The 26,899-nt window shown below is 40.4% G+C and overlaps 1 protein-coding gene across 1 annotated transcript; it reads left to right on the top strand.

Annotated features, from left to right (window-relative positions):
- Positions 1-109: 109 nt before the first annotated feature.
- btaf1 (B-TFIID TATA-box binding protein associated factor 1) lies at positions 110-20,117 on the top strand. Its single transcript, XM_089012292.1, has 38 exons — positions 110-537; positions 1,190-1,313; positions 1,455-1,569; positions 2,102-2,236; positions 3,762-3,961; positions 4,173-4,306; positions 4,381-4,513; positions 4,610-4,678; positions 5,309-5,398; positions 5,537-5,632; positions 6,127-6,303; positions 6,517-6,657; positions 7,125-7,249; positions 7,443-7,563; positions 7,703-7,807; positions 7,908-8,057; positions 8,278-8,420; positions 8,528-8,702; positions 8,812-9,015; positions 10,387-10,807; positions 11,775-11,959; positions 12,037-12,190; positions 12,347-12,456; positions 12,663-12,864; positions 12,960-13,108; positions 13,201-13,353; positions 14,303-14,424; positions 14,507-14,674; positions 14,747-14,824; positions 14,909-15,038; positions 15,115-15,256; positions 15,322-15,452; positions 15,623-15,745; positions 16,326-16,478; positions 16,580-16,788; positions 16,881-17,040; positions 17,164-17,334; positions 19,335-20,117. The coding sequence occupies exons 1-38, from the start codon at positions 524-526 to the stop codon at positions 19,482-19,484; spliced, it is 5,562 nt and encodes a 1,853-aa protein (XP_088868418.1). The 5' UTR covers positions 110-523; the 3' UTR covers positions 19,485-20,117.
- The last annotated feature ends 6,782 nt before the right edge of the window (positions 20,118-26,899 follow it).

Below are 26,899 nucleotides of genomic sequence, written 5' to 3'. Positions count from 1 at the left end.
TCCTCTCTGTTCGTCTTCCCTTCTAACGTGTGCTGTGATTGGCTCTCTGTAATGTGTTTAGCCAATCAGCGATGACCTACCACTGAGGAAGGAATAAATGCAAGATGGCCCCTCGTATAAAAACAGTCTACTGGGTCGCGCTTACAGCGACACAAAATAACTCTTTATTCTTATTTCGGTTGGAAATTTTCTCTGCGAAGGGTTCTGGAGGGTGACATAAGCTATGGATTGATACACGTGGGGCACTTGGTAATATTAGGTGTCAGAAGATACCGGGAAGGCAAGAGCGAAAACTTTGAAGCCATGAATTGGGATTGAACTCGGCGTTTTGGTTTCACTCACTTGGGGCGGTCAGTAGCATTGCCGCAGACGGCCGGGCCTCCACTCGCTAACGCTAGCTGCTAACTAGCTAATGACTTAGCCTGCTTTTATTCGCACCTTTTGGAACCGTTTTACAGCAATCGTGTTGATTCCACAGTTTCGATTTGAATGTTGGACGTGAAGAGCGGAAGGACTCCTGAGTATGGCCGTCACAAGGTAAGACTGGCTTCCGTTACGCCAACGCATAGTTTTAATGTATCGGACTTCACTGAAAACAATTGGCTAGCTAGCATACTTAACACTGCTGTTCGATTTACCAAAGAGCGCCGTAGTGACGAAGCTATCTGAACTGCAGCTCTTGATGCGGGACAATGACAACGTGATGAGATGATGGTTGGGTCCGCTAACCATCTAAAAACGGATCATAATTGCAAAATAAGCGTCGGTGTAGGGAAGAATTATTAATCAGCAAAAATATACTTTTTTTAATTTCGTCAGAATAATCTTTGGCTTGGCTTTGCACACGTCAGTCATTCTTTGAAGTCCTTATGGTGTGTACTTAGTCACCATTTGCTTATCACTATGTTGTAGATGAGCTTCAGGTATTACTTTTGCCTGGGGGCAAAACCTGTACACCTATAATCCACTTCACTGTATTTATAGACTGCTTAAGTGAAGCACTGTTGCCCCTTGATTGTTAGACATGGGTTTGATGTACCATACATTCCTAAGCAAAAATTACTCCTACTATACTTCCAGCGTCATGTTCCAGTATTTGTAGATAAATCAATATTGTCATATGCAGGCACCATCATGTTGATGCTTGTTTTGTGTTGTTTCTGGTGCTCTTTTATACCTTTATTTCTAGACTTGATCGTTTGTTCATCCTACTTGACACTGGAACAACTCCAGTAACCAGGAAAGCTGCAGCCCAGCAACTAGGAGAAGTGGTGAAACTGCACCCACATGAGCTCAATAACCTATTATCCAAGGTATGCTTGATTGCCTTACCTCAAAGTTTCTTTAATAAGTGTCATAACATAATTTAACTTATAGTATTTACCTGTACTATGTGTGTTTTTAGCCATAATTATTATGCTCGTCTGCAATAAATTGGCTCTGTCTATTCTAAGGTCTTGAACTATCTAAGGAGTCCCAACTGGGACACTCGTATAGCTGCAGGCCAAGCTATAGAGGCTATTGTGAAAAATATTCCAGAGTGGAACCCTGTCCCTAAGCCTAAAGAAGGTAATTGCCACAACTGGCCGTATCAACACAGCATGCTTGTTTTGTTTCGTGATGGACAATAGAAACTAGCATCTTGAAATTGAATGTATGAAATTATCTAAACTTTCTCTTTTATATGAATATACGTCTGTGTAAGCTCTCAGTCGTACAGGAATGGTCCATCGATGAGAAGGTTTCCTCAGCCGTCATCTGTACAAATTTAAAGGTTTCGGACGTTTCGCCTCCTATCCGAGAGGCTTCGTCAGCGAACTAAAGTCTGACTGGTCGTATCGGCCATATTTATATATCCCTAATGTCCAGACATGGCGGCGGCGGACACAGCTATGATGTCAGGAATGTAGGAACAATCAGTGGGGCCACAGGGAGTGGTCCTCTGCTCCCCCCAACCTGAGAGTAGGGACCTATCATAGCTGTGTCAAAGCGCTTTTGTCTTTTCTAATTATGTATTTGTTGACAGAAAGAAGGCTAATTTACATCAATTTAATATGTGTTCTCTGCACTTGGTCGATTTACTGCCTTTTTTTTCTTACAGAGTCCTTATCGCCAGAGGATCCAACTTGTGACAGGCTGAATTTCTACCATTTTGACATTTCCCGCTTACTCAAACATGGCGTGTCTCTTCTGGGATCTGCTGGGGCTGAGTTTGAATTGCAAGATGACAAAATGTGTAAGTCAAGCCATCTTAATATGTGAACAATATAGTGAAGACAACATTTTGAGGGTGTCAATCGTGTGTTTTTAATGTGTTGCATGGAGCGTCTTCAACATTAGCAAAACAATGCGTATTTACACAGAACTGCGCCTGAAGGCTCATTTGCATCTCGTTTGCAAAGATGCGCTCAGTGCTCACCAAGTGCTTTTCATATTGTTTTTATTCATTTTTTTTTTTATGTGATGCACTGCTATTTTGAGATACGTAATTTATGGGAGCAATAAGGCTTTCTTTCGACTGGTACACTTCACTGAAGAAGTGTTGTAAAGCTAATATAAAACATAAAAGGACAGACGGCAGCCTTGTGTGTAACTTGGACATGGCACAACTTGACTCAAAATTGTTTTTTTTTTAATTCTATTTAATATACATTAATACGTCAGCTCACAAACTTAATTGGTTCCCAGAAAGTGTGTTTAAGGCGAAAAGTTCATCTTCCGAACATTTATTTCCCATTAGAAACCATTAAAATGACAGTAATCTGTTCCCAGGTCCCCATAAAAGATAATTTTCTCTTAAATATGCCTTAAAACTACACAAAATCTTCTTTTCCTTTCGGCTTTTCCCTTCAAGGGGTCGCCACAGCAAATCAGTGTCCTCCATCTTTAGAGGTTTGATCCGCATGTTTGTTTTGGCCAAGCTTTTACGTCGGATGCCCTTCCTGACACAACCCTCTGTATATCCGGGCTTGGGTACACAAAATATACCTTATATTATGTATAATAAATGTGCTATTGTATTGTAATTAAAGAAATGAACTGTACTGTACAATAAAGTCATTTTATTTACTTTTTTGATGTTTGTTGAAGTGAAGTTGCCGTGCTTTCTGGCTGATAATACCCTCACTCAAACTGTCCGCTGCTAGCTGCTTTTCGTTAATCCAAATCGACAGAAGTTTTGTAACCTCTTCTATTGCCTGAGACTGTTGCTTAGACAACACGGAAATACCGTTAGACACACACGCACTCTTGATAGCTTCCTTTTTCTTAAGGATGTTAGCAATGGTCGACTTAGCGTAATTGTACTGGGTTGCTAAGTCACACAAACGCACACCTCCTTCGTGTTTTTCGATTATCTCCTTCTTCTGCTCGCCTGTAATTTTATTTTGTGTCCTCTTCGTCCTAACACTTGCCTGTGGTGGTTTTTTTTTCGGTCCCATAATAGCAAAAGTACTACACTCAATAACAAACCACATCTGCACTCAAAGAAAGGGGGTGACGAAAACTAGCCAGCCACGGCGGCGCTGTTCGACCGTGTAGTTTGGCGTTCATCCGCCGAAAACTAGTCCGCCGGCCACCATGGCACCGTGTGGTTTGGTTCGTCCGACAAAAACTAGTTCATCAGCCGAGACTATGCTCGCAAATGTAATGTTCGTGAGCTAAAGCGTTCCTCAGCGGAGGGATCATTGTCTCATTTTTTTTGGGGGTGCTGCAGTTGTTGTTGATTCGTTGGATGGTTCCCAACTATTGTATATTTTCAGGTGAGATGGACCCCAAGGAACGCTTGGCCTGTCAAAGAAAGCTTCTTCAGAAGAAATTGGGACTTGACATAGGTGCTGCGATTGGCATGGACACAGAGGAGTTGTTTAATGACGAGGACCTTGACTATACTTGTCTATCCAGTGGGACAAGGCTCATCGGGAGCAAGATCACTGCGGGATCCAGCTCCCGTAATCATGGTGTAGGTCTTTCATTTCATTGCGATAGCTCTCACCATGAACAGAACATGTAGGCTACTGCGGCCACGTATTTTGAACTTGCTGCTTTTCTCTCAGATATTTGGTAGGTCTGCTAAAAGTCACATGTAACTGTGAATACTTGCATTTGTGCACCATTCATTTTACTGCTCTGTATATGCTTATGAAATGAAATAATAAATATCTTCATTTCAGCCTATTCAAGCTGCCGAATTGATAGATTCCGAATTCCGGCCAGGCATGAGCAATCGTCAGAAGAACAAGGCAAAAAGGCTCGCAAAGCTAGTTGCAAAACAAAAATCCAGAGATTTGGATCCAAATGAAAAAAGGTGAGACAACGCCTGGAGCGAAACATCTTAATACATTATGACCTTTTAACCCCCCAACCCCCGCTCCCTTTCAGCAATGACAGTTTTGAAGGTGAGCCTGAAGAGAAACGAAGGAAAACCACCAGCAGCATTGTTATTGACCAGCCAGCAACGGATCATAAAGTCCTAATCAATAAAGTTTCAGATAATTCCAGTCTTTCGGATGAGGTAATGAATCATGACGTTTCTTTATAAATGCAATGTAATCTAGTGCTAATCATGTTAATCGGGTACGAATAGAACTTATTCTGATTTTATTTTTAGACACAAGAGTGGCCTTTGGAAAGCTTCAGTGAAGAGCTCTGCAATGACCTCTTTAATCCTTCTTGGGAGGTATTAAAAAAGTTACTTTTAAACTGAATGCACCGAAAGGAAGAATTTCACCAGTTAAAATGGATGGTTGTAATTCAGTACATTCAGTCACAAACTGGTCCATCAAGGCCCTAAGCAGAAAGTACACAATCTAATATCTGATATTTGGGCAATGTAGCGTCGCTCCCGCCACATAGTGGTAGCACTCCTTGGCTCAATATCCCTGCATCATGCTACCCTACTGTGCAAATTGCTATCAGTGTATTCATTCCTTACACAGTGGAACACTATGTTCTCAGTATACATTATATAATGGATCTTGTATGTAATATTCTTGTATCTGTGGGTGGGTGTGGGTGATTATATTTTGCTCAGTTATCTGTCACTTAAACCTTGTTCCATCCTAATGAGTACCCACAACAGTATAAATAACCAAAGTGGGAGGATAGGATGGGACATTCCTGTTGTGTAGAAAAACTATACCAGCATAAAATGGTAGAAAGCTCCACCAGGTGCCTCCCACCAAAAAAAGTGGGAGGCACCTGAACAAACTAATTCCTACACCGTTAACCTGATTTCGGATGTAAAGCCCTTTTAGATTAAAGATGAAAGTCAGCAGTCAAAAGCGTTTGCATTTTATGTGATTTTCAGATCCGTCATGGTGCAGGCACTGGTCTTCGAGAAATCCTCAAGTTGCATGGTGCAGGAGGCGGCAAGCTTGTGGGAAGCACTGCAGAGCAGGTATATGAATATTCTTCAGAATCTGAATCAGAAAACCTTTAATCGTCCCACAATGGGGAAATTTGCAATTTTCTTTGAGTTGCTAATCTTTAGCAATGGATTTACAACTAACCGTGGTGCTTTTTTGTGTTGCTAAAGATGTTGCGGCAGCATGAAGACTGGATACAAGACCTTGTCATTCGTTTGCTGTGTGTCTTCGCTCTCGACCGTTTTGGAGATTTTGTATCGGATGAGGTTGGTCTTCATCATCCATACTCTGAAAGTTTTTAATATTCATACAATACATCTTGCTGGCTAGCTATTAGCTATCTATTGGCATGCTAGCTAGCTTTCTATCTATTTGTCTTACTATTCTATTTGAGTTACTTCCGGGTTGAGTGAACGCTGGCGCGTGTGGCTGCCGCTGCTCACCCACAGAAAAACTTATCCTGTGACTGGAAAGTTACCTTAAGAGTTTTGAAAGGCGCATAGAAATGAAATTATTATTATTATTATTATTATTATTTATTATTATTATTATTATTATTATAAAGCACTTTTACAACAACTGCAGCTGTAAAAAAGCACTTTCCAGAGCATTTAACATAAAATAAGTTAAACAACAATAGAGGCATTTTTGGTTAGGAAACAATATTTGTACCCCTGCTCTGCTGATATAAAACCACAACAAAACAGATACACGGATTTGTTGTCAACGTTCTACTTAATCCTTGTTGATGTTTTGCCAGGTAGTGGCACCTGTCCGGGAGACGTGTGCTCAGACGCTCGGTGTGGCTCTTCGCCACATGAATGAGACTGGTGTGTCGATGACAGTCGATGTCCTGCTGAAACTGCTCAAAGAGGATCAGTGGGAAGTCCGTCACGGAGGCCTGCTCGGAATCAAATATGCTCTTGCAGTCCGACAGGTACCGCCTGTTTGTTTTGGCTGTCGTAGACTGAGAAGAGTGTGACTTGATTTCCATATGCTTGTTATATGCTTGATAGTGGTGGATGGCGATCAACAAAATACACATTTTCCTATATCATAGTAGCAGCAGTACTTAATTTGAATCACCAAACGATTGTCTTGCCCTGTAAGATCACTCATATTTAGCATTTCTGTTGTTTTTGCTTCTTAGGACCTGATCTCTGTGTTACTCCCGCGGCTGCTCCCTGCAATCACGGTGGGCCTTCAAGACCTTGATGATGATGTCAGGGCTGTAGCTGCTGCAGCACTTATCCCTGTGGTACAAGGCTTGGTACAGCTCCTGCCCAATAAGGTTAGTTTTGGATTGGATTTACCTTTAGTCTCGCAGTGGATACATTTGAATTTTACAGTCACCCACAGTAATAATGTTGCACGGTACAGTATAAAACTAAAAACAACAGTTATTACGTTTAACTGGTTAGCACGGCCACCTCGCAGTGCAGAAATGCTGGGTTTGATTCTGGCTCCCGCCTACATGTGCCTGTTCCCTCTTAGAATACTCCGGTTTCCTCCCATATACCAGAAATGTGCATAGCGGTTTAATGGAGCAATCCAAATTGTCCGTAGGTGTGAGGAATAGAGGTTGTTCTTCTGTGTGCCCCCTGCGATTGACCGGTTCAGGGTTGACCCCGCCTACTCTCCGATGCCGTCTGAGATAGGCTCCAGAATGCTCGCGGCCCGGCCCTTATGAGGATAAGAGGATTTGAAAGTGGGTGGATGCAGTTCTTGTTTTCACATTATTGTCTATGTGCGCCACAGGTACCGTTCATCATAAACACATTGTGGGATGCTCTTTTGGATTTGGACGACCTCACTGCTTCCACCAACAGCATCATGACGTTGTTATCGTCTTTGCTCACTTACCCGCAGGTTCGACAGTGCAGGTTGGTCTAATTGAGGTTCACTTGAGTAAAAGCTGAATGATAACAATTTATTATCTAAGATTGTGATGATTGTGCCATTCTCGTTTTGTTACTTTGATTACATATGACAGCTTGTCCCAATATTTTCTGAATAATTGTGTGCTTATGCTTTTTAACCCTTGTCTTGCTATGTGTGTGGTCATATAATTGCTAGTATGCAGCAGTCATTAACAGTGCTGGTCCCTCGGGTTTGGCCCTTCTTGAGACACACTATCTCATCCGTTAGACGGGCTGCATTGGAAACCCTTTTCACACTGCTGTCTAAATCTGATGAGGTAAGGGTTATTGGCTGTATGGTGTCATAAATGTTTGAAATATTGTATCTTTTCATTCTGTCATTTGTTTATTGCTGAAATGTAATTAGGATAGAAGCTTGATAATATTATCCATAGCTGATATGCTTTTGTTTATCAGAAATGTGCAGTGTGGATCAACCCCATCCTTCAAGACATGCTTCGTCACGTTTTCCAATCGTGTATACTAGAAAGCAATGAGGAAATTCTGGAACTGATCCAAAAGGTTTGTTGCATTGAGCACTATATTTGCTCAATGTCTTATGTATTTTATCCCTATAATATAGTTATCGGCGCTGTATTTAGCTGCTTGTTTTTGCACACAGGTGTGGACAGAGCTACTCTCTCAGGCTCCGCAACAGTATGTTGTCGCAGCAAGCTGTCCATGGATGGGTGCCTGGCTTTGTCTCATGATGCAGGCCTCGCACATTCCCATAGACATCAACATGTTACTTGAAGTCAAGGCCCGTTCCAAGGTTGTTTAATCCATCCAAATATTATATCACTAGATTTTTCCCCCCAAATTGAAAGCCTGGGTAGTAAAGCAGAAGCTTTCTGGTCATAGCATTTAAAAAAATGCTGCCATTTTATTTAATGACATAAGCGTCATTTAACGAACTGTGAAAATTCTTAATGTTTACCAGAATGCACAGATTCTATGGCATATATGTGAGTATGTTTGTGTTCATGTAACAGGATAAAGCTGGTTCAAAAGCACGCCAAGGGACCAACCAGGTAAAGGAAACGGTCCAGGAGTACATCGCAGGGGCAGATACAGTGACCGATGACCCAGTATCAAGGGACTATGTAGTGATCCGTGCTCGCCTCATGGCTGCTAAGTAAGCCAGCAATGCTCTTACTGTACAAACTGTAACCGTACCTTTTCTTGTGACATTTAATTCGAAATGTGCATTTTAAAGAAATTTCTCTCATCTCTTTCTGCCAGATTGCTCGGGGCTTTGTGTAGGTGTATCTGTGACCCTCACCTCAATGCTGCATCTCAGGAGATCCGTCCAGCTGAGTCTCTGGGCCAATTGTTGCTCTTTCACCTTAATTCAAAATCGGCACTGCAGCGAATAGCTGTAGCTCTTGTACTCTGTGAGTGGGCTGCTCTCCAAAAGGTGAATCATTTTTGTTTATCCTTGTTGAATTCGTGTGAATGAGGCTGCTAGACGTACATTTACAGTCAACTAATGATTTATGTTCCCCGCCCCCAACGCCCACCATTAGGATTGCCAGATGGTGTCAAGCACGGTTCAGCCTCGTCTTCTTGCCATTCTGTCTGAGCAATTGTATTACGATGAGATTGCCATCCCTTTCACACGCATGCAAAATGAATGCAAGCAGCTCATCGCCTTACTTTCTGAGGCGCACATAGACGTTCAAGACCGACTGAATTGCAGTGTTTTCACCATCGATCAAGCCAATGAGCTGGTATGTGCACCGACACACATTGAAACACACAATCATGCATTCATTTTCTTTTGATGTGAATGAGGAATTTTTATTTTCATAGATTCCTCCGTGATGATACATGATAATTGGGCTGTATATTACATATTGTGTATATTTTGTAAAACATGACTCATGCCCCTATCTGCCTTCTCTGTCCGTGAACTGCAGGCATCTGAAGAATGCAATTATACCTTCATTATGGTCTGCATTCCAAATACATTTTCTGAAATGCTGCGAAGAGTATAGCTCCCACCATAGACACTCTTATGTAGTGTTAGAACGTCACTCCCAGTATAGACACTGTTATGTAATTCTCATACTTTTAAAGGCTTCCAACAGCCTGATGCGATAGTACCCTGAGGCTGTAACTGATGCCGGATAATCTTATGTGTATATTACTTTCATTTGCAGGCCTTTTTTTTAATTTACTTCTGTCCATTATCATTTTCCATACCCCATTTTCGACTCCATTTTTAGTCATCTGTATCGCAGCAGTAAAATCGTAACTGGCAAAAAAAACAAAACATCAAATGAAAAAAGTTAACATTAAAATTGTTTTTGGCTTGCACACATGAATTGATTCACACTTGTAATTTGTGTGCCGTTCTCCTCCATTAAAATTTGTACTCGAGTTCATTATAAACAGACGTTTGGTAGACAGCAAAAAATGCTAAACGAGACCCAAAAAAAGAAAAAGAACCCCAAACCTGTTAGAGATGGAACACATTTCGGTGTTATCACAATATGAACCTCACAACGTGATAACGTTCACAATTATTTGGGGAGGTTGCTGATAAAAAAAGATTTGGTACTGTATGAAAACACAGTTGTAACAAAAAAACTCATGATATGGTTAAAAAAAGCACATTTTTATGGTTGTAGGACATAATCTTATCAGGTTCAAAGAAATAGGATTGTCCAGTCAATTTTTATTGTTCCTTCCATATTGGCTCAGCTGTGCAAAATGTCACACAAGCAATCACACAAGGGAGGGGAAAAACATTTGCATTTTGTACAGTCGCCCCCATTTCAAATCTCAGCTAACTCCAGACCCATGTAACTTAAGAATCCACTTTTTTTCCTGCTGAAACAAGATAGTCTAAAGTTTCTTACGCTGCATGGAATGTTGATGTAGTCCTAAAACTTAATATTCTGTTGGTTCTGCAATTTGAGTGAAAATGACAAAAACCCTGGCACTGGAGTGGACACATTTGTGCACATCGTCTGTGTCGGTGAATGAGTTAATATTGTAATATAACAGCAATTGCGGTTATAATTTTAATGATATTGCTGTTATCGTTACAGCCATCTCATTTTCTCTTAGCTTCCTTTCTCCTGCTTCTTCCCTAGTTAACCACCGTCTTCGCAGAATCAACAGCCGGTTTGAATATAAAAACAAAACCATGGCAAGTATTGGACAACAAACGGCAGCAGGCACATGCCACAGTCATGGAAACCAGCCGTGAATGGCAGTTGATGCATCTCCGGGTCCACATGTTCACCGCCTGCGCAGTCATCAACCTACGAGTCCTTCCCGACAAACTCAACCCACTGGTCCGTCCCTTGATGGAGTCCATTAAGCGGGAAGAGAACATGCTTATTCAGGGCTATGCCGCTTCTTTCATTGCGAAGCTGTTGCAGCAGTGTGGCGGGCGCTCGCCATGTCCTAACCCAAAGATTATAAAAAACCTCTGTGCTTCAGTCTGCGCGGACTCGTCCGTTACCCCCTCAGCTGCTTGTCCTGTACCACCAACACAGGAAAATTCGAAAGGTAACAACACTTGAAGCTGATGTTTTCATGTAGCAAGGATGCATCTGGGCCGTGCCCTTGCGCCATTTATGCATTTTGACAGCCATTGTGCAACTTTGCAACTCCACTGCGCCACCACCGGAGCACGTCTTATTACGTTTAGCAGATATTGCTACATGAGCTGCTGACATTTTGTTAAAATAGCTCAAGAATAAAAAATAGTTAAACCACAATTTAAAACTGTTCGTTTTCCTTCTGAGGGGTTAACTTTCGTTGTGATCCGCCGGAAACTGCCCAGAGACAGTATTCATTTACCCATGGTGCATTGCAGTATTTACATCGACATAGATGGTTGCAATATGGCGCGAGAGAGTAAAACTCTTAAGAGACATTAAAAACAAGCAGCAAACATACATATTTTCGTTTTTTTTAAGACACCACGGAGAGTAGGGACAATTCTCTTCAGCAAAATGCTATTAATGATTTGAATTTAGTTACTAATGGGAATGATTTCAGAGCTGTTGGATATCTTGAAATCAATGAAATTTGTTCGACACTAGTAAGAAATATTGTGCTAACTCTGTTCTCTGTCTTTTCTGTAATAACGTAGAATATCGAAATAGCACGGCATTGATTGTGTAGTAACGAAAGAAAATAGAAAAAGGTTTCTTTTATGCAGGAATAAATTATTTGACTTGAATTAAATGTTCAATTTAGAAATAGCATGCTCCAATGGATGTATTTTGATTTATTTCAATCAGTTTTGGATACTTTGGCAATGTAGTTAAATCAGACCCATCAATTTTTGAACTTGGCCCCCTTTTCCGACGCAAGGGGGCCAACTGGCCTCCTTTTTCGATTTCCCAGATGCATCCCTGATGTCTCATTGCTAGTATCTGACTGCTGAAGTTATAGTGTAGTTATCCAGAATTTGTAACGATGGGCACTAACCAAAAGTACTTTTTGTTTTTCTTTGATTGACGGCTAGGTAGTGGTTTGGACAAAGACTGCCTGCATCACATGGTTAACAAAACTCGAGGCATCATGACTCTTTACCGTCACCAAAGGGCAGCATTTGCCGTCACCACTAAAAGGGGCCCCGTTCCCAAATCGTCCAAGACTCCCTCTTCCGACCTTCCTCCAGGCAGCACATTTGGCATAGAAAACGATGAGGTACGGAGGAAGGGGTTTCAAACTCCCGAGCCGATACAAATTGAGCTAAGCATAAACAGCCGTGTTTCTCATTTTAGAGGAAACCATGTCTTATTCAAAGGAGAGGGGCTGAGTTCTCCTTAACAACCATCGCAAGGCATTTTGGTATGGACCTCACCAAATCCCTGCCGTACCTTTGGGAGAACACGATTGGCCCATTGAGGACTGCAGTTATTGAAAATCACATTATCGGTATGTATGAGTATAAAAATCTGAATTTTCATGCTTTTCTCCGCATCCCTGTTGTGAATGACGAATGAAAATACTGCAGTGATTGTCTTGTATGACTCGCGAATAAACTTTATGCTTTCTGTGGTTTGAGGGACTTTTCTGTTCTCTCTGTTCCAGATAGACAGATTCAATTGGAAAGAGGCGATGTTGCAGCTCAGGAACTGGTCAACTCTCTACAAGTGCTTGAAGTCATGACTGGAGCCATATCGCATGAGCTCAAACCTCTGGTATGGTAACTCTGGTAACCGTCATGGTTTTTGTTTTATATTTGCAATGATCTCATTGCAACTTGTGTTCCAGTAAATGCTTAATTAATTCAGATTGACTTATTTCCTTAGGCCACCCAGTTCAAAGGAGTATTTGTTTGCAGAGGGACAGACAATTCAAAGTGGTTACAGGGAATGATCATGTTTGTATTTCTTTTAAATTTCAGCTGCTGGAACACCTTCCTCATCTGTTTACCAGCCTGCAGCATCCTTACACAGCAGTGCGTCACATGGCAGCACGATGCGTGGGTGTACTTAGTAAGATGTCCATGCTGGAGACCATGGATGTTTTTCTCGAGTGTGTACTACCGTGGTTGGCTGCTATTCATGACAGCACCAAACAGGAGGGCGCCATCGAGGCTTTAGCTTGTATCCTTCATACGCTGTCATGTGACATAACCGCGGCCCTACGGTGAAGTAAACTGGTCCGCAATATTCTCCTTGACTGACTGACTGACTTTTAGGTGTCATGGAACAGTTGGATGTGGATATTGTGCCCTACATTGTGCTGCTGGTTGTACCGGTTTTAGGACGTATGAGTGATCCCAGTGACAGCATTCGTTTCATGGCCACACAGTGCTTTGCTACGCTCATCCGCCTATTGCCATTGGAGGTAGGACCAACCTGCAGTGTTCAACTCTTGATATATTTTCTAGGATTGTCAAAGAAACCCAAACACTCTGAGATAATCTGCTTGTTTCCTAGGCAGGTATACCAGACCCTCCTGCCATGTCTGCAGACTTGATCCGACAGAAGGCCAGAGAACGACACTTCTTAGAACAACTGCTCGATGGCAGGAAGTTGGAGAATTACAACATCCCTGTGCCCATTAAGGCGGAGCTAAGGAAGTACCAGCAGGTTTGAGTCTTTCTCCAGATCTGCTTTCAAATGATAGACCGTCCATTCGTCCGGTTTCCACAAACCGCTTTATCCTCAACCTTTATTTAAGTATGTACGTATTTTAACACTTCTGTTTGGTAAAACCACTTTAACTCATTCACTGCCATTCACAAATTTATTCTGGAATTGAGAATATGATGTAGAGCGCCATTCGGGGTTTTTTTGTTTTTGTTGTTTTTATTTTTTGCTTGGGTGCCAATGAAGCGCTTGCCAGACATCTATCTGGCAATGTTTTTTTTCCCTTCCACAAGGAAGCAGCATTTCCCTTTTTTCCGTTAGCGCTTTGTTCCAGCTTCAGTTGTTGTTAAAGCGCTATATAAACCAAATATGTATGTATTGCATTGTATTTTGGACAACCGCCCTCATTTCAAGCTCATATAACTCCAGACCCATATAATTTAAGAATTAACTCTTTTTCTGATGAAAGAAGAGATTCTAAGGTTTCTTACGCCGCATTGAATATTTATGTAGTCCTAAAACTATATTCTGTGGGTCCTGGAATTATGCTGGTCAGACCTCTTGCAATGTTTTTTTTCCATTCCACAAGGGGCAGCATTTGCCTTTTGTACAGCCGTCCCCACTTGCACCTCAAATTACTACAAACCCATATAAATTAGGAATTAACTCTTTTTTCTGATGAAAGAAGAGACTCTATGGTTTCTTACGCTGCATTGAATGTTTATGTAGTCCTTAAACTCAATATTCTGTGGGTCCTGAAATTCGAGTGACAATGGCACTGGAGTGGACACATTTTTGCACAGTGAATGGGTTAATTTGTTTGCGCCACTTTTTACACTTGATGCATTTCCTAATGCACTTTTTTAAGCTATGCATATCCTGCATATGTCACATTCACAGAACCTCACATGTTTTTAATGAGCAAAAATTCCATTCTTTCATCTCTTAGGATGGTGTCAACTGGCTATCCTTCCTCAACAAGTACAAGCTACATGGGATCCTTTGTGATGACATGGGCCTTGGCAAAACTCTGCAATCCATCTGCATTCTAGCAGGAGATCACTACCTCAGGTAGTGTACAAAGGTTTTTTTTAATAGGAATTTGAACTAAGTGAGTCTCAATCACCCTTCCGGTGGGTTGATATGTTTTCAGGGCTCAAGAATATGCCAAGACAAAAGCAGCAGACTGCATCCCACTCCCCTCTCTAGTGGTGTGCCCGCCCACACTGACCGGTCACTGGGTGGATGAAGTAGGTAAATTTTGTGCCAAAGAGTACCTCAATCCATTGCACTACACTGGTCCACCTACAGAGAGAATGCGGTAAGTTTGTGTGGGATGTATTATTTATTCACAGAGAGGCAGCAATAAAATATTTTTTTATTTTGCTGTCAGGTTGCAACATCAAGTGAAGAAACACAATCTTGTCGTGGCATCTTACGATGTTGTACGAAACGACATTGACTTTTTTAAGTAAGTACTTTCACGAATTTAATCTGTTCTTATTACACAGTGCATCTGTTTTAATAACACGGGGTTTAATTTTCACTTTTCCAGAAATATAAAATTCAATTACTGTATTCTTGACGAAGGTCATATCATCAAAAATGGCAAAACCAAACTTTCCAAAGCTATCAAACAATTGGCTGCCAACTTCCGTGTCATCTTGTCAGGAACACCGATTCAGGTGAGGTTCTTTTTGTGACATTTTTTTTTTATATACTGATCAATTTCAAGACTTGCACTCCTCATCTCATCCACAGAATAACGTTCTGGAGCTCTGGTCCCTTTTTGACTTCCTCATGCCGGGCTTCCTGGGGACCGAGCGGCAGTTTGCTGCACGTTACGGCAAGCCAATTCTGGCCAGTCGTGACGCCAAAAGTTCCTCACGCGAACAGGAGGCTGGTATGATGACTCCCAATGGCTTTCTGCTGTGATGTCAATGTAAACTGTAAACTCTTTCCTTCCAGGTGTCTTGGCTATGGAGGCGCTTCATCGCCAAGTGTTACCCTTCCTTTTGAGAAGGATGAAAGAGGATGTACTGCAGGACCTTCCTCCCAAAATAATTCAGGACTATTACTGCAATTTGAGTCCTCTGCAGGTCTGTCACAGCACTTCATAATAATTAATTAGAATTAGTCAGGTTTTAGTGGTTCTCTTGTAATTTATTTTTCACAAAAGTCCGCTTTCATTTCTGATATAAGCCTGTTGTAGTTTGTTTGTATGCAACTTGTCTGCTCTCCTTTAAATACTTTCCGTCCAAACTTTTAGGTTCAGCTTTATGAAGACTTTGCCAAGTCTCGAGCTAAGGCGAGCATAGATGACAGCATCTCAGTGGCCTCTACAGAGCAGGAGGAAAAGCCGAAACTGAAGGCCACAGGTCACGTCTTCCAGGTATATTTCATCAACACGAACGGGTATCCAAGACACTAATTTTTAACTGGTGGATCGGAACCTCAAAGAGGGTGACGTACATGTAGTAGAGAATTACAATGGTGCTGGCGTATGAACTTGTGAATGGTGCTCTAATTTGCGCCATTGTGGAAGAATGTTGTTTTTCATTCTATTGACAGTTCTGAAAAACAAATATCTGTTCTATAAAAGTGGATCATAAAAATAAGTGTGTGACAACAGCTGAGAACCACTTACGGCGCCAGTTACATGGCAAGTTTTGCTAAATGATTTCTCGCCGCTGGTCATCCAAGCCTCCCATTCTACTCGGAGGGCCACTTTAAATGCACGATTCACATGTGAAGTTATATTAAACAGCGTCTTCCTCAGCACATATATTCGCCTTGTCTCGTTCTTACCTTTAGTCATCCAGCGCCCCCTGGCGGCCATTAGGAAAAAAATGCATACATTGACCGCATCATTTCATAAACCGCAGGGTTGAAAGTTTGCGATATAGTCTGGAAATGATGGTACTTTAGTGACTCTTATTTACGAATGAAATGTAAATGTTTAATCTTTCAAGGCCCTGCAGTATCTGCGGAAGCTTTGCAACCACCCGAGCTTGGTGTTGACTCCACATCATCCAGAATACAAACGCATCACAGAGCAGCTTGCAGACCAAAACTCCAACCTGCGGGACATTCAGCACGCTCCCAAACTCTCTGCTTTAAAACAGGTGATCCATTTTTATTCATTACACTTCCATTATGTATCTGTTTATAGTCTGCCAAGTGTTTCCCGTTCTGTTTAATCGATGAATTTCTATGTTATATTCAGTTGCTCCTCGACTGCGGACTTGGTGGGGGAGGTTCGGAAGGAAGCACGGAGGCAGTGGTGGCTCAGCATCGGGTGCTGATTTTCTGTCAGCTGAAGAGTATGCTGGATATTGTTGAGCATGATCTCCTGAAACCCAAAATGCCCACTGTCACATATTTACGCCTCGATGGTAGTGTGCAGGCTGGCCTGCGCCACTCCATCGTCTCCCGGTAAGTATTCGGTCCTGCTTCCTGTTGTTACTTTGACCTTCAAATGTCCTAATTCTGGACTGCTGTTTGTTTTTTCTGTCCTTTGACTCCAGGTTTAACAATGACCCATCTATTGATGTGCTGTTGCTGACCACACATGTTGGTGGGCTTGGTCTCAACCTGACTGGTGCTGACACGGTAGTCTTTGTGGAACATGATTGGAACCCAATGAGGGACTTGCAGGCCATGGATCGCGCTCATCGAATAGGCCAGGTACACTTGAGGGCATGTTGCTGTATGCTATGATGAGCATCACTGGCGACCAATCGTAAAAGTGTAAATCAACTTGCAATGCCATTCATCTAATACACGGCTGTGTTGTTTTGTATCATGTAGAAACGGGTCGTGAACGTGTACAGACTCATCACTCGAGGCACCCTAGAGGAGAAGATCATGGGCCTGCAGAAGTTCAAGATGAACATAGCCAACACTATCATCAGCCAGGAGAATGCCAGCCTACAGAGCATGGGAACAGACCAACTCCTTAACCTTTTCACGCTTGACAAAGTGAGTAAAGCAATCTCTTTAAAATCAATCAGTCAGTCTGAATCTGGATGTCCCCCTGGATCTTTACTCGGTCATGTATATACAGGTAACATCTTAGTTCCGACCGGGTTCCGTTTCCGACAGAACGGTCGCAAGTCAAACTGTCGTAAGTCAAAATCCATTCAGAATGGCCGATGTGACGTTTACACGACAGGATAGTATACGATGTCAATCTGTTGTTTTTAAGCAACGTTTTCTATTGAATACTATTATATACCAAACTGTTTACAGTTCATTTATAAATTGTATAACTTTTCATTTTGTCATTTTTATCATTTTATATTTATCGATTTTTATTACTGTATAACTGTACCTGTAATATATACAAAACTGTTTACTGTACAGTTCATTTATAAATGTTATACCTACCTTTTAGTGTGGTTTTTATCATTTAATATTTCATATTATCGATTTTTATTACCGTATAACTGTACCTGCAATGTATACAAAACTGTTTACTGTGCAGTTCATTTATAAATTTTATACTTACCCTGCTCTCCCTGCTGATGACCAGAAGAGGTCACCCGACACACACGCTCGGACTCAGCTGGACGCCAAAGGAAAAAAGCAGTGTACAGTACTACAGGAGAGGTTGCCGAGACGGTATCTGCACTGCATAACTACTGAATCGAGTGTAGCCATGCAGTAGATTGCTGTGCGAGTGTGTGACATGCTGGCTGGCCAGAATTTTAGTACATGTTGCCAGCTGCTTGCGTGTTGCGGTGCCTGGTGTAGAATAAAAAAAAAAGGCGGTCTGGCAGTCGTGGTCGTAAGTACGGGTGGTCGTAACTTGGATGTTACCTGTATTTTTATTTTCAGGAAAATCCAATTTCTTCTGTTGAAATGTTGTAAAAGATGTTCGATCGGACACTGTGGACAAAGGCTCGGACACAGAAAGATTGTCTTTTACTGCCGGCAGGGAACGTAGTATTTCATGACAGACGCCCGAATTCTGCAGCCCTCTGCCAAGCTATTTATTGAGAGTATATGCAAATTAAAGTGATACATTAGTAAAACATAGTTTTCTTGATTAGAATACCACGTCCCTGAACGTTCTGAGCACCAACAGCTGTAAGCAATAAAACATAGATATTTTTAATTGGTTGTCTTTTCCATGAACTGATACATTTGTAACCTGGCTAATGAGCTCTTCCTGTGAGGGAGTTTTAAGTCCTCCTGTGACGAAGGAGTTTTTCAAGTCCTAAATTCTGTCCAACGCCAGATCTCCTAGATCAGGGGTGTTAAACTCATTTTTTGCCGCGGGCCACATTGTAGTTATGGTTTCTTCTCGAGGGCTGTTATGAATTTGGGGAACCCATTACAATGTTTAAATCCCTTCAAATATTACATATAGAGCACACAGCAAATTAATGAATAACTCGTTTTCAAATCTGAAGTCAAGAATAATGACTTTTATTGTGGTTTACATCCAAAAATATGAAATTTTGGCTCAGATTTTAGCAATCATCATGGAATTTAACAAGTTTGATTTGCTTTCACGGGCCGAAAAAAATGATGTGGCGGGCCGGATTTGGCCCGCGGGCCTTGACTTTGACACCTGTGTCCTAGATGATGATGATGACAGTTTAACTGGGCTGTGTCTGTTTCACTCAGATTGACTGTGGCCATCTGCGCCTTTACTGTGGGCCTATTGTCTACTCGAGTCACACATGTTCACTAAGCATATAACATGAAACTTTTAAACTTCTATTCTGTCTAATCTTTATCAAATGTCCACAGTGTAAAGAATGTTGTTGCAATTGGCTAAATCAGGTTTTAAAATGGATTCTCTCTGAAAGTGGAACACAATTCGTTGCAGGAGACGGATTTTTTTTGTGCAATCAAAAACAATTAGTTTATATGAGCCGGAGAAAAAAAAACTTCGCCCCCCAAAAAAAAACTACGTGTATAACTGTAAAACAGTACGCTGATTGAACCCATGTGTATTTCTTGTCTTCAAGGACCAGGGAGGCGAAAGGGCTGAACAGTCCACATCGAACCCAGGGAAAGCCTCCATGAAGTCAGTGCTGGACGGTCTTGGAGAGCTCTGGGACCAGCAACAGTATGACAGCGAGTATAATCTGGACAGCTTCATGCACTCCCTGCAGTAATACCACATGACCTCACTCACATATTTCTGGCACCTGACATTATCTGATGGCCAAGCAGGACCTGGTCAGAATCTGACAAACCCATCCAAGACCCTCTTCGGTCCCTTTTCAGTCCATATTAATGTTCTCAAAACGATTTGATCTCCGATGTCTCCATTTTCCCCTTGGAGGATTTCAGTGAATCATTGAGAAAGCTGCAAAAGTATCATGTAAACTGCGTTCAAAACTATTGCTCTCATCGTAGCTTGCTACTTGTCTTGGCCTACCAATCTCTCTCCCACAATGCAGTGCGATTATTTTACTACGCCTTTCCGCCTCCGTCAGAGAAGCACAAATGAATTAATCATCAGATGGGCCAAGCACCTCCTCATATCCACTAGATGGCGCTATTTTTTTAGTTACTAAGAACTCACTTTTACTGACGCAGAAAGGAGCCTGAACCTCCAAATGAGTTTAAAATGACTGGAGGAAAAAGCTGCATTTGAAGCAGTGCCATGCAGACGAAACCTTTTTTTCAGGGGCCAAACTGAAAACGGTTTCTGAAATGTATTTTTAACAATGGACGTGTACATATTTCTGTAATAGGCTGCATTTTGTTTATGAAAGTGGAATTGGAATAAATTCTACAAACCATTTGAGCTACATAACGCAACAGTGTTTTTTTTTTAATCCTAAAAACCTGATAGTTCCTTGGACTCTGTCTTATGGTGTCTACCTGGCTATCTAGCTAGCTATCTATTAGCCAGCTCGCTAGCTTGTTATCTCGCTGGCTTTCTATTAGCTTGCTTGCTAGCTAGATAGCTTTCGATCTATTTGAGTCACTTCCGGGTTGTGTGAAGCCAGCTTGCTAGCTTGTTATCTAGCTAGCTATGTATTAGCCAGCTAGCTTGTTATCTAGCTGGCTTGCTGGTAGGTGCAGTAACTGCTCATCAACGCTCGGCTCATGTCTCCAAGGCAACACATTACGTCATCTCACCTCTTGAGATATGTATTTGTTAGTTTGATTTCGTTGTAAAAACGTATCCGCTGACTGTCAAGTGACCTTGAGAGTTTTGAAAGGCGCTTAGAAATGAAATGTATTATTATTATTTATTTTTAGCTCCCTGGCCAGCTAGCGATATAGCTATATTGCTGGCTGGATAGCTGGCTAGCTATTAGCTATCTATTCGCTAGCTAGCTTGCTATCTATTTGAGTTATTTCCGGGTTCAGTGAACACTGGCGCGTGTGGCTTCCGCTGCTCACCCACAGGAAAACGTATCCTCTGACTGTAAAGTGACCTTGCGAGTTTTGAAAGGCACTTATAAATGAAATGTATTATTATTATTATTATTATCCTATTAGTCCTCACACATTTTATAGTTCGCTCAGTGAGAGAATGAATGCCACAAAAATTGCACATCAGATGTTTGCATTTAATAACAGTTGCTCATTAGTACAGAATACACTCAAAGCGAACTAGTTTTCTGAGACAAATGTAGATATCGGTAACTTTGTCCATCCTCCCTCCCCCCAAAAAAAATAAAATAAAATCCAGCCTTAAGACATCTGAATCCTTCAAGACTTTCACATCAAAGAACAACCGACGCCCCCCGACAAGTTGTGTCCATAATTGTAAAATGGCTTCAAATGATGTCTAATGAGCGTATTTTACAAAGATTCCACCGCATATAGCTATAGTTTACGTTGTAAGACTTGCGCTGAATATTCAGGATGTCTTGTTTTCAAGTTGATGACGATGCCTGACGTGACGTCACGGAGGGAACGCCCCTGACCGAGAAAGCGACACACAATGCATTTTGGGTACTTTGTTTGGTCTGAAAACTTCGTGTTGATAGTGTTGATGGCGAAATTAGAAGGAAAACACATAAATAACGTGACGGTCAATTGTTGTGTGACTACTATTTGATACTAGTTGACACAAATTCCCAGCAGACAAATCAGCCCATTTCCAACGGAGTTTGGGCGCCATCTTGTGCATTTTCTGGGACGCTACATTGCAGTCCTGATGGCTCGAATTGATCTTTAATCGATTGCAAACATGTATGCTTTCCTGCTCAGAACTATTTGAATCATATTCATAACTGGATGAGTAACAAGAAAGCATCTTCTCCGAATCTGAGCCATTGTTTTGATTCTAGAGCAAGGCAAGATGTCCGGGCGTGATGTCACGAACAAGGGGGCGGGACCTTCTGAAACTCTCCATCTCCGAGGTCATTTTGAAGTAGTTTTGGGACACTTTAAGTCATTTTTATTGGTATTTTGCATTTCACTAAAAATATCAGCCTGCGTGTTTTGGGTATTTTAGATGCTTATAAAAGTTTTTCTGATCTCAGTTAGGAAACAAAAAAATGGTGTCGGTTGTCCTTTAAATACACATGAGATGGATTAGAATCATGGTTGTCCTATTTATTTTGTGACATTACGAACAAGATAAAAGCATCCTTCTGATCCCATCTCTCCCAACCTTTATTGAGTCAAGGCACCCATTTTACATTAGAAAAATCACACAGCACATCAAACAAAAATATCACTGAATAAAAACTGAAACCATCTCATTTCAATTGATAACTGAATTTAACTAACCTGGTTATTTAAGCACAAAGCTGTGAAACTCAAAGCTGTTTTCATGGCATCGGGTGGATGGATACACACGTTCGTTCGTGTACCTCATGCCATATAACAAAAGCATTTTTATTTTTATTATCCAGTCACAACAGGCCACTGACATTGAGGAACAAAAATGATTTTTTTTTTAATAAATAATTTTGAGTCAAGTGAAATGAGATTCTCTTTATAGCACCCCTTGTGATCTTACAGCACCCTAATAGGGAATCACTGCCCTGTATAGATTTAAAAAAAATGTGCACAGGCCATACAAATGCTGTATATGATGCACTAAAAGTGCTATGTTTACACTCATACTTGGGTACAGTCACACTAGACAAGGGGTTTGTGATATTATTGGTTATTATTTAGTAATTGATGTGCACTACAGGACACTTAAGTCAGCTTGAATTCTTGTGTAAAGTGGGCCATGCGGTTACAAGACACAAGTAGTGAATAACGCGCCCAATTCTGCTTTTTTTTAAATAATTTGTTATATGGCAGATCACTTTTTTCATCTATTTAGGCCCACTAATAACCCCTTTGTACACAATTTTCTTATTGATACACCAATTAAATCATTTTAAACAACCCAGAGATGTGACATTATCTTGAAAAATTCCACCTTGAAAAAATACATTGAAAATAAAATGAATTTGAAAGAATCACAAAATTAATTTATTCCAAATAAGAATACAAAATAATATACAGAAGTCTCGTTATATCAATATTCTCGGGAGTCCGAAAAAATATCGATATAACCGGACTATCGATATATCCGAACCTGCGCGCATGTAATTTTCTCCTTGCGTTCATAGAAATTATCGTAATAAGCGGTACTATCGATATAACCGATATCGATATAACGAGACTTTACTGTATTATGAATTACATTGTCGAAATATGAACGTCTCCCCCAATACATCTTTAGGGTTGAAAAATACATCAGTGAAAGCAAATATAATATAAAAACTCTTCCAAAAAATGTGAAATGAAAAATAAAAATAGTGAAAATGTTGTCGCTACATACTACTGGAAGGTACTAGCAGGTAGTAAATACACAGTAGAAAATGATTCTTGTTGAATCACAATGACAATAATTCTGCAATAAAGATTGTATACCAGTTTTCTTTCTTTTTTTTTTAACAAATAGTACAAACAGTATTGCACGTAACAACAAATACGTTATTAGCTTCAGAAAGGAAAGTAAGGGGGGGAAATTCAAGTGTTATGTGAGCAAAAGGCCACCCGTCTTGGGGAATTACGGTCAAGTTGTCTGCTATATGTTTAAATAATATTATTTTTTCTGGAAGAACCCCCCTCCCCCTGCTCATTTTTTTTTTAATGAGGCCAAGCTAGCATCAAGGTTCATGGAAAACATACAAACGAATCAACCTAAAAAATATTTCAGCATGTATTTAAAAAAAAATATATATAACCAGAGAAAACAGTAAATAAAAAGGTGATTGAAATCGCATTAAAGAATTAACCATCAGTACAAAAAAACACCACCGTAGAACACCTTGCCCGCTTTCCGTCCAAAATGGAAGTTATGATGAAATGAATGAAACTTAAAGGACAACCGACGTCTCCGGACAAGTTGTGTCCATAATTTGTAAAATGGCTTCAAATGACTTCTACTGAGTGTATTTTAGTAAGATTCCACCGCATAGAGCTATATTTTACGTTTTAAAACTCGCGCTGAACATTCAGGAAGTCTTGTTTTTGAGTTGGTGACGAGTCCTTACGTGACGTCAGAAAAGGACCGCCTCCTGACCGTAAAAAAGACGCATTGTCTTTCCATCACGTCAATGTGTTTTGCTGTACTGTTTTTTTTTAAACCATGTTACACCCAAAAGCCGCCAGCAGAGGGAGTCCAAGCTCCATGGGAGGAATTTATCACCCTGTGGAAACAGGCTGATTCATTCCTCACAGCTCGGTGGCCATTTTCTTGCCTCTTTTTGGGTGAGACATTCCCCCCCGCCCATTTGCCTCAAAATGACACTGAATAAATTCTTTAATCAATTGCAAACATGTATGCTTTCCTCTTCAGAACTATTTGAATCATATTCATAATTGGATGTGTAACAAGAAAGCATATTCTCCGTATCAGAAGCCATTGTTTGGATTCTCCAGCAATGCGGGACTTTCTTAAAATGCCCAATTCGCAGCTCATTTTTTTTGCAGATTTTGGACACTAAGTAATTTTTATTGGTGTTTTGCATTTGACTAAAAATATACTGTGTGTTTTGGGTATTTTAGATGCTATAAAACATTTTTCTGGTGTCAGTTAAAAAACAAAAAGTGACGTCGGTTGTCCTTTAATGAAGCACGGAAAGTAAAACCTGTACCGGAAGTGACAACAGGCCAACGTAATGTCAAGAAAAATAAAGCACAGCCATCTTCTGGTCAACTATGGGATAGTAGTTATAAACAAATGTATGAGCAGCATTTACAAAAAAGATACAAATCGTGAGAACTAAAAAAAGGTTTCCTATTATTTTTTTTCAACAGGACCCTTAACTAGCCTCTCACACAAACTGAACATTATATTTGGTCTAACTAATTCCACTGTAATTTTGTTTGTTTATATCTACAAGCAAATAAAAATAAATCAACAATCTGTTGTATAATTCCTTCAAGAATTTTCTTCCTCATCCAAATAAAATAGAAATTTCTCCTATTATATTTCAAAATTGAGGTACGTCTTGCAAAAGATGTCAGTCAGAAAGCAAACGTTTTTTGTTGCTGTTGGTAATCAACTGCGGACTCTCAAAAAACGATACAGAGTAGTGCATAACAAACAAACTGAAAACATGCTTGGGTGGGAAGGAAATATCACAAAAACATCCCAAAATTCACTTTTGTAGGGATACACATGGTTAGCCACTACTTTTTTTTCCATTATCTCCTCACCAATTAAAAAAAATTGAACACACACTTGTAAAAACATCGTAGGCCTATGTGCTGTCTACAAAAATGCCTACAAAAAATTGCCATCATCGCGCTCCATAACCTATTTTTTTTATGAAACATAATTATATTGTGAACAAGTCTGTTAATTCAAGCTTTGCAGGACAAACTAAATGGGGCTTTTAATAGCATACCCCTAAATTCCACAGCTTTATATACATCTACAGTGATACCTTGGCTTAGGAACTTAATTAGTTCCCAGACAGTGTGTAAGGTGAAAAGTGTGTATCCCAAAAATTAATTTCCCATAGGAAACCATTAAAATGAGAATAATACGTTCCCATAAAACATCATTTTCTACTTTGTAATTTTCTAAGCCTTTAAACTACACAAAATATACCTTATTATTTGTGGAGCCTGATTGATGGGATATTTTAACCTTGCAGTCTACACTCTGCTTTTGACTGGGGGCGGGGAATAGAGGACAACACAGTCGGCTACCATTTTCTTGTTAGGAAAACGGGCTCGTTCGCGAACGACACATCACTCACTCATTGTGGCGCTCCGTCTGTATGCCAAAAAATAGTTCGTATGCCAAGGTAAAATGTTCGGAAACCGAAAAGTTTGTAAACCGAGGTATCATTGTACATCTATTTATGCGGAGAGAGAGAACATGCGACATTTGTCAACCTCTAGTCTAGTAGCTTCATTTCTTTCTCATCACTGTATTCGCGACAAGAGTAGGAGCGCCTCCTAGTGGGTGGCAGGACATCAACCCTGCTCTTTTTTGATTTGATTGGTTTGTGTGCATTGGAAATAGCAGTAGTTGCTATATGTACAGTACTACACCCCCCACCCCCAAACACATAGAAGTGAAAACTTCGTTAGACATGATGAGCGACAGCTAAAGACTAGATACGGTATAAAAGTCACAATAAGAATAATCACTGCAAAAAAAGTACTTCACCGATCACACACACACAGTTTCTTATTATTTTAGACCTAATTTGATTTGTGATATTTCAGTGTGATATTTATCTACCCGCCCGATGTTTTTAATGTTTACTGTCTCTTGATGAATCCGAAGTGCGACGTGTAAACAAGGGGAGGTATTAAAAAGTCATTGCATGCAACCACTTGAAATAAACATGCGATTCAGTGGCAGCCATCTTTGTGCCGAGAGTGCACCTCGGATGTGTTCTTTTTGCGCGCACGGTGTGTGTCATAGTGTAGTTGAGGTATCTGATCATACCATCAATTTAGCAGCGAAGCCATTGCAACAATACATTGACAAAATGTAAAAAAAAAAATAGAAATCGACAGTGAATCAATCTTGTTGTGTGTATGAGGTATATGTATATTTTGAATTGTAGAGTGATCATTTCTCATTTTGCAATGTTTCGTATTGTGACCAATTTCTGAGTGAACTATATATATATATATATATATATATATATATATATATATATATATATGTGTGTGTGTGTGTGTGTATATATGTGTGTGCGTATATATATATATATTTATATATATGTGTTATGTATGTTTGCGTGTGTGTATATGTGTGTGTGTGTGCATATATGTGTGTGTGTGTATGTATATATATATATATATATATATATATATATATATATATATATATATATATATACACCAGTGTGTGTGTGTGTGTGTGTGTGTGTGTGCGTATATATACGTGTGTGTGCGTATATATACGTGTGTGTGTGTGTATATGTGTGTGTATATATACGTGTGTGTGTGTGTATATATGTATGTTTGCGTGTGTGTGTGTGTGTATATATGCGTGTGTGTGTATATATATATGTGCGTGTGTGTATATGTGTGTGTGTGCGTATATATATATATGTGTGTGTGTGTATATATATATATATATGTA

This window comes from Hippocampus bargibanti, linkage group LG13 (genome assembly GCF_051943395.1).
Source record: "Hippocampus bargibanti isolate YZ-2025 linkage group LG13, ASM5194339v1, whole genome shotgun sequence".
NCBI classification, from domain to species: Eukaryota; Metazoa; Chordata; class Actinopteri; order Syngnathiformes; family Syngnathidae; genus Hippocampus; species Hippocampus bargibanti.
This window is presented reverse-complemented; position numbering and strand designations above follow the sequence as displayed.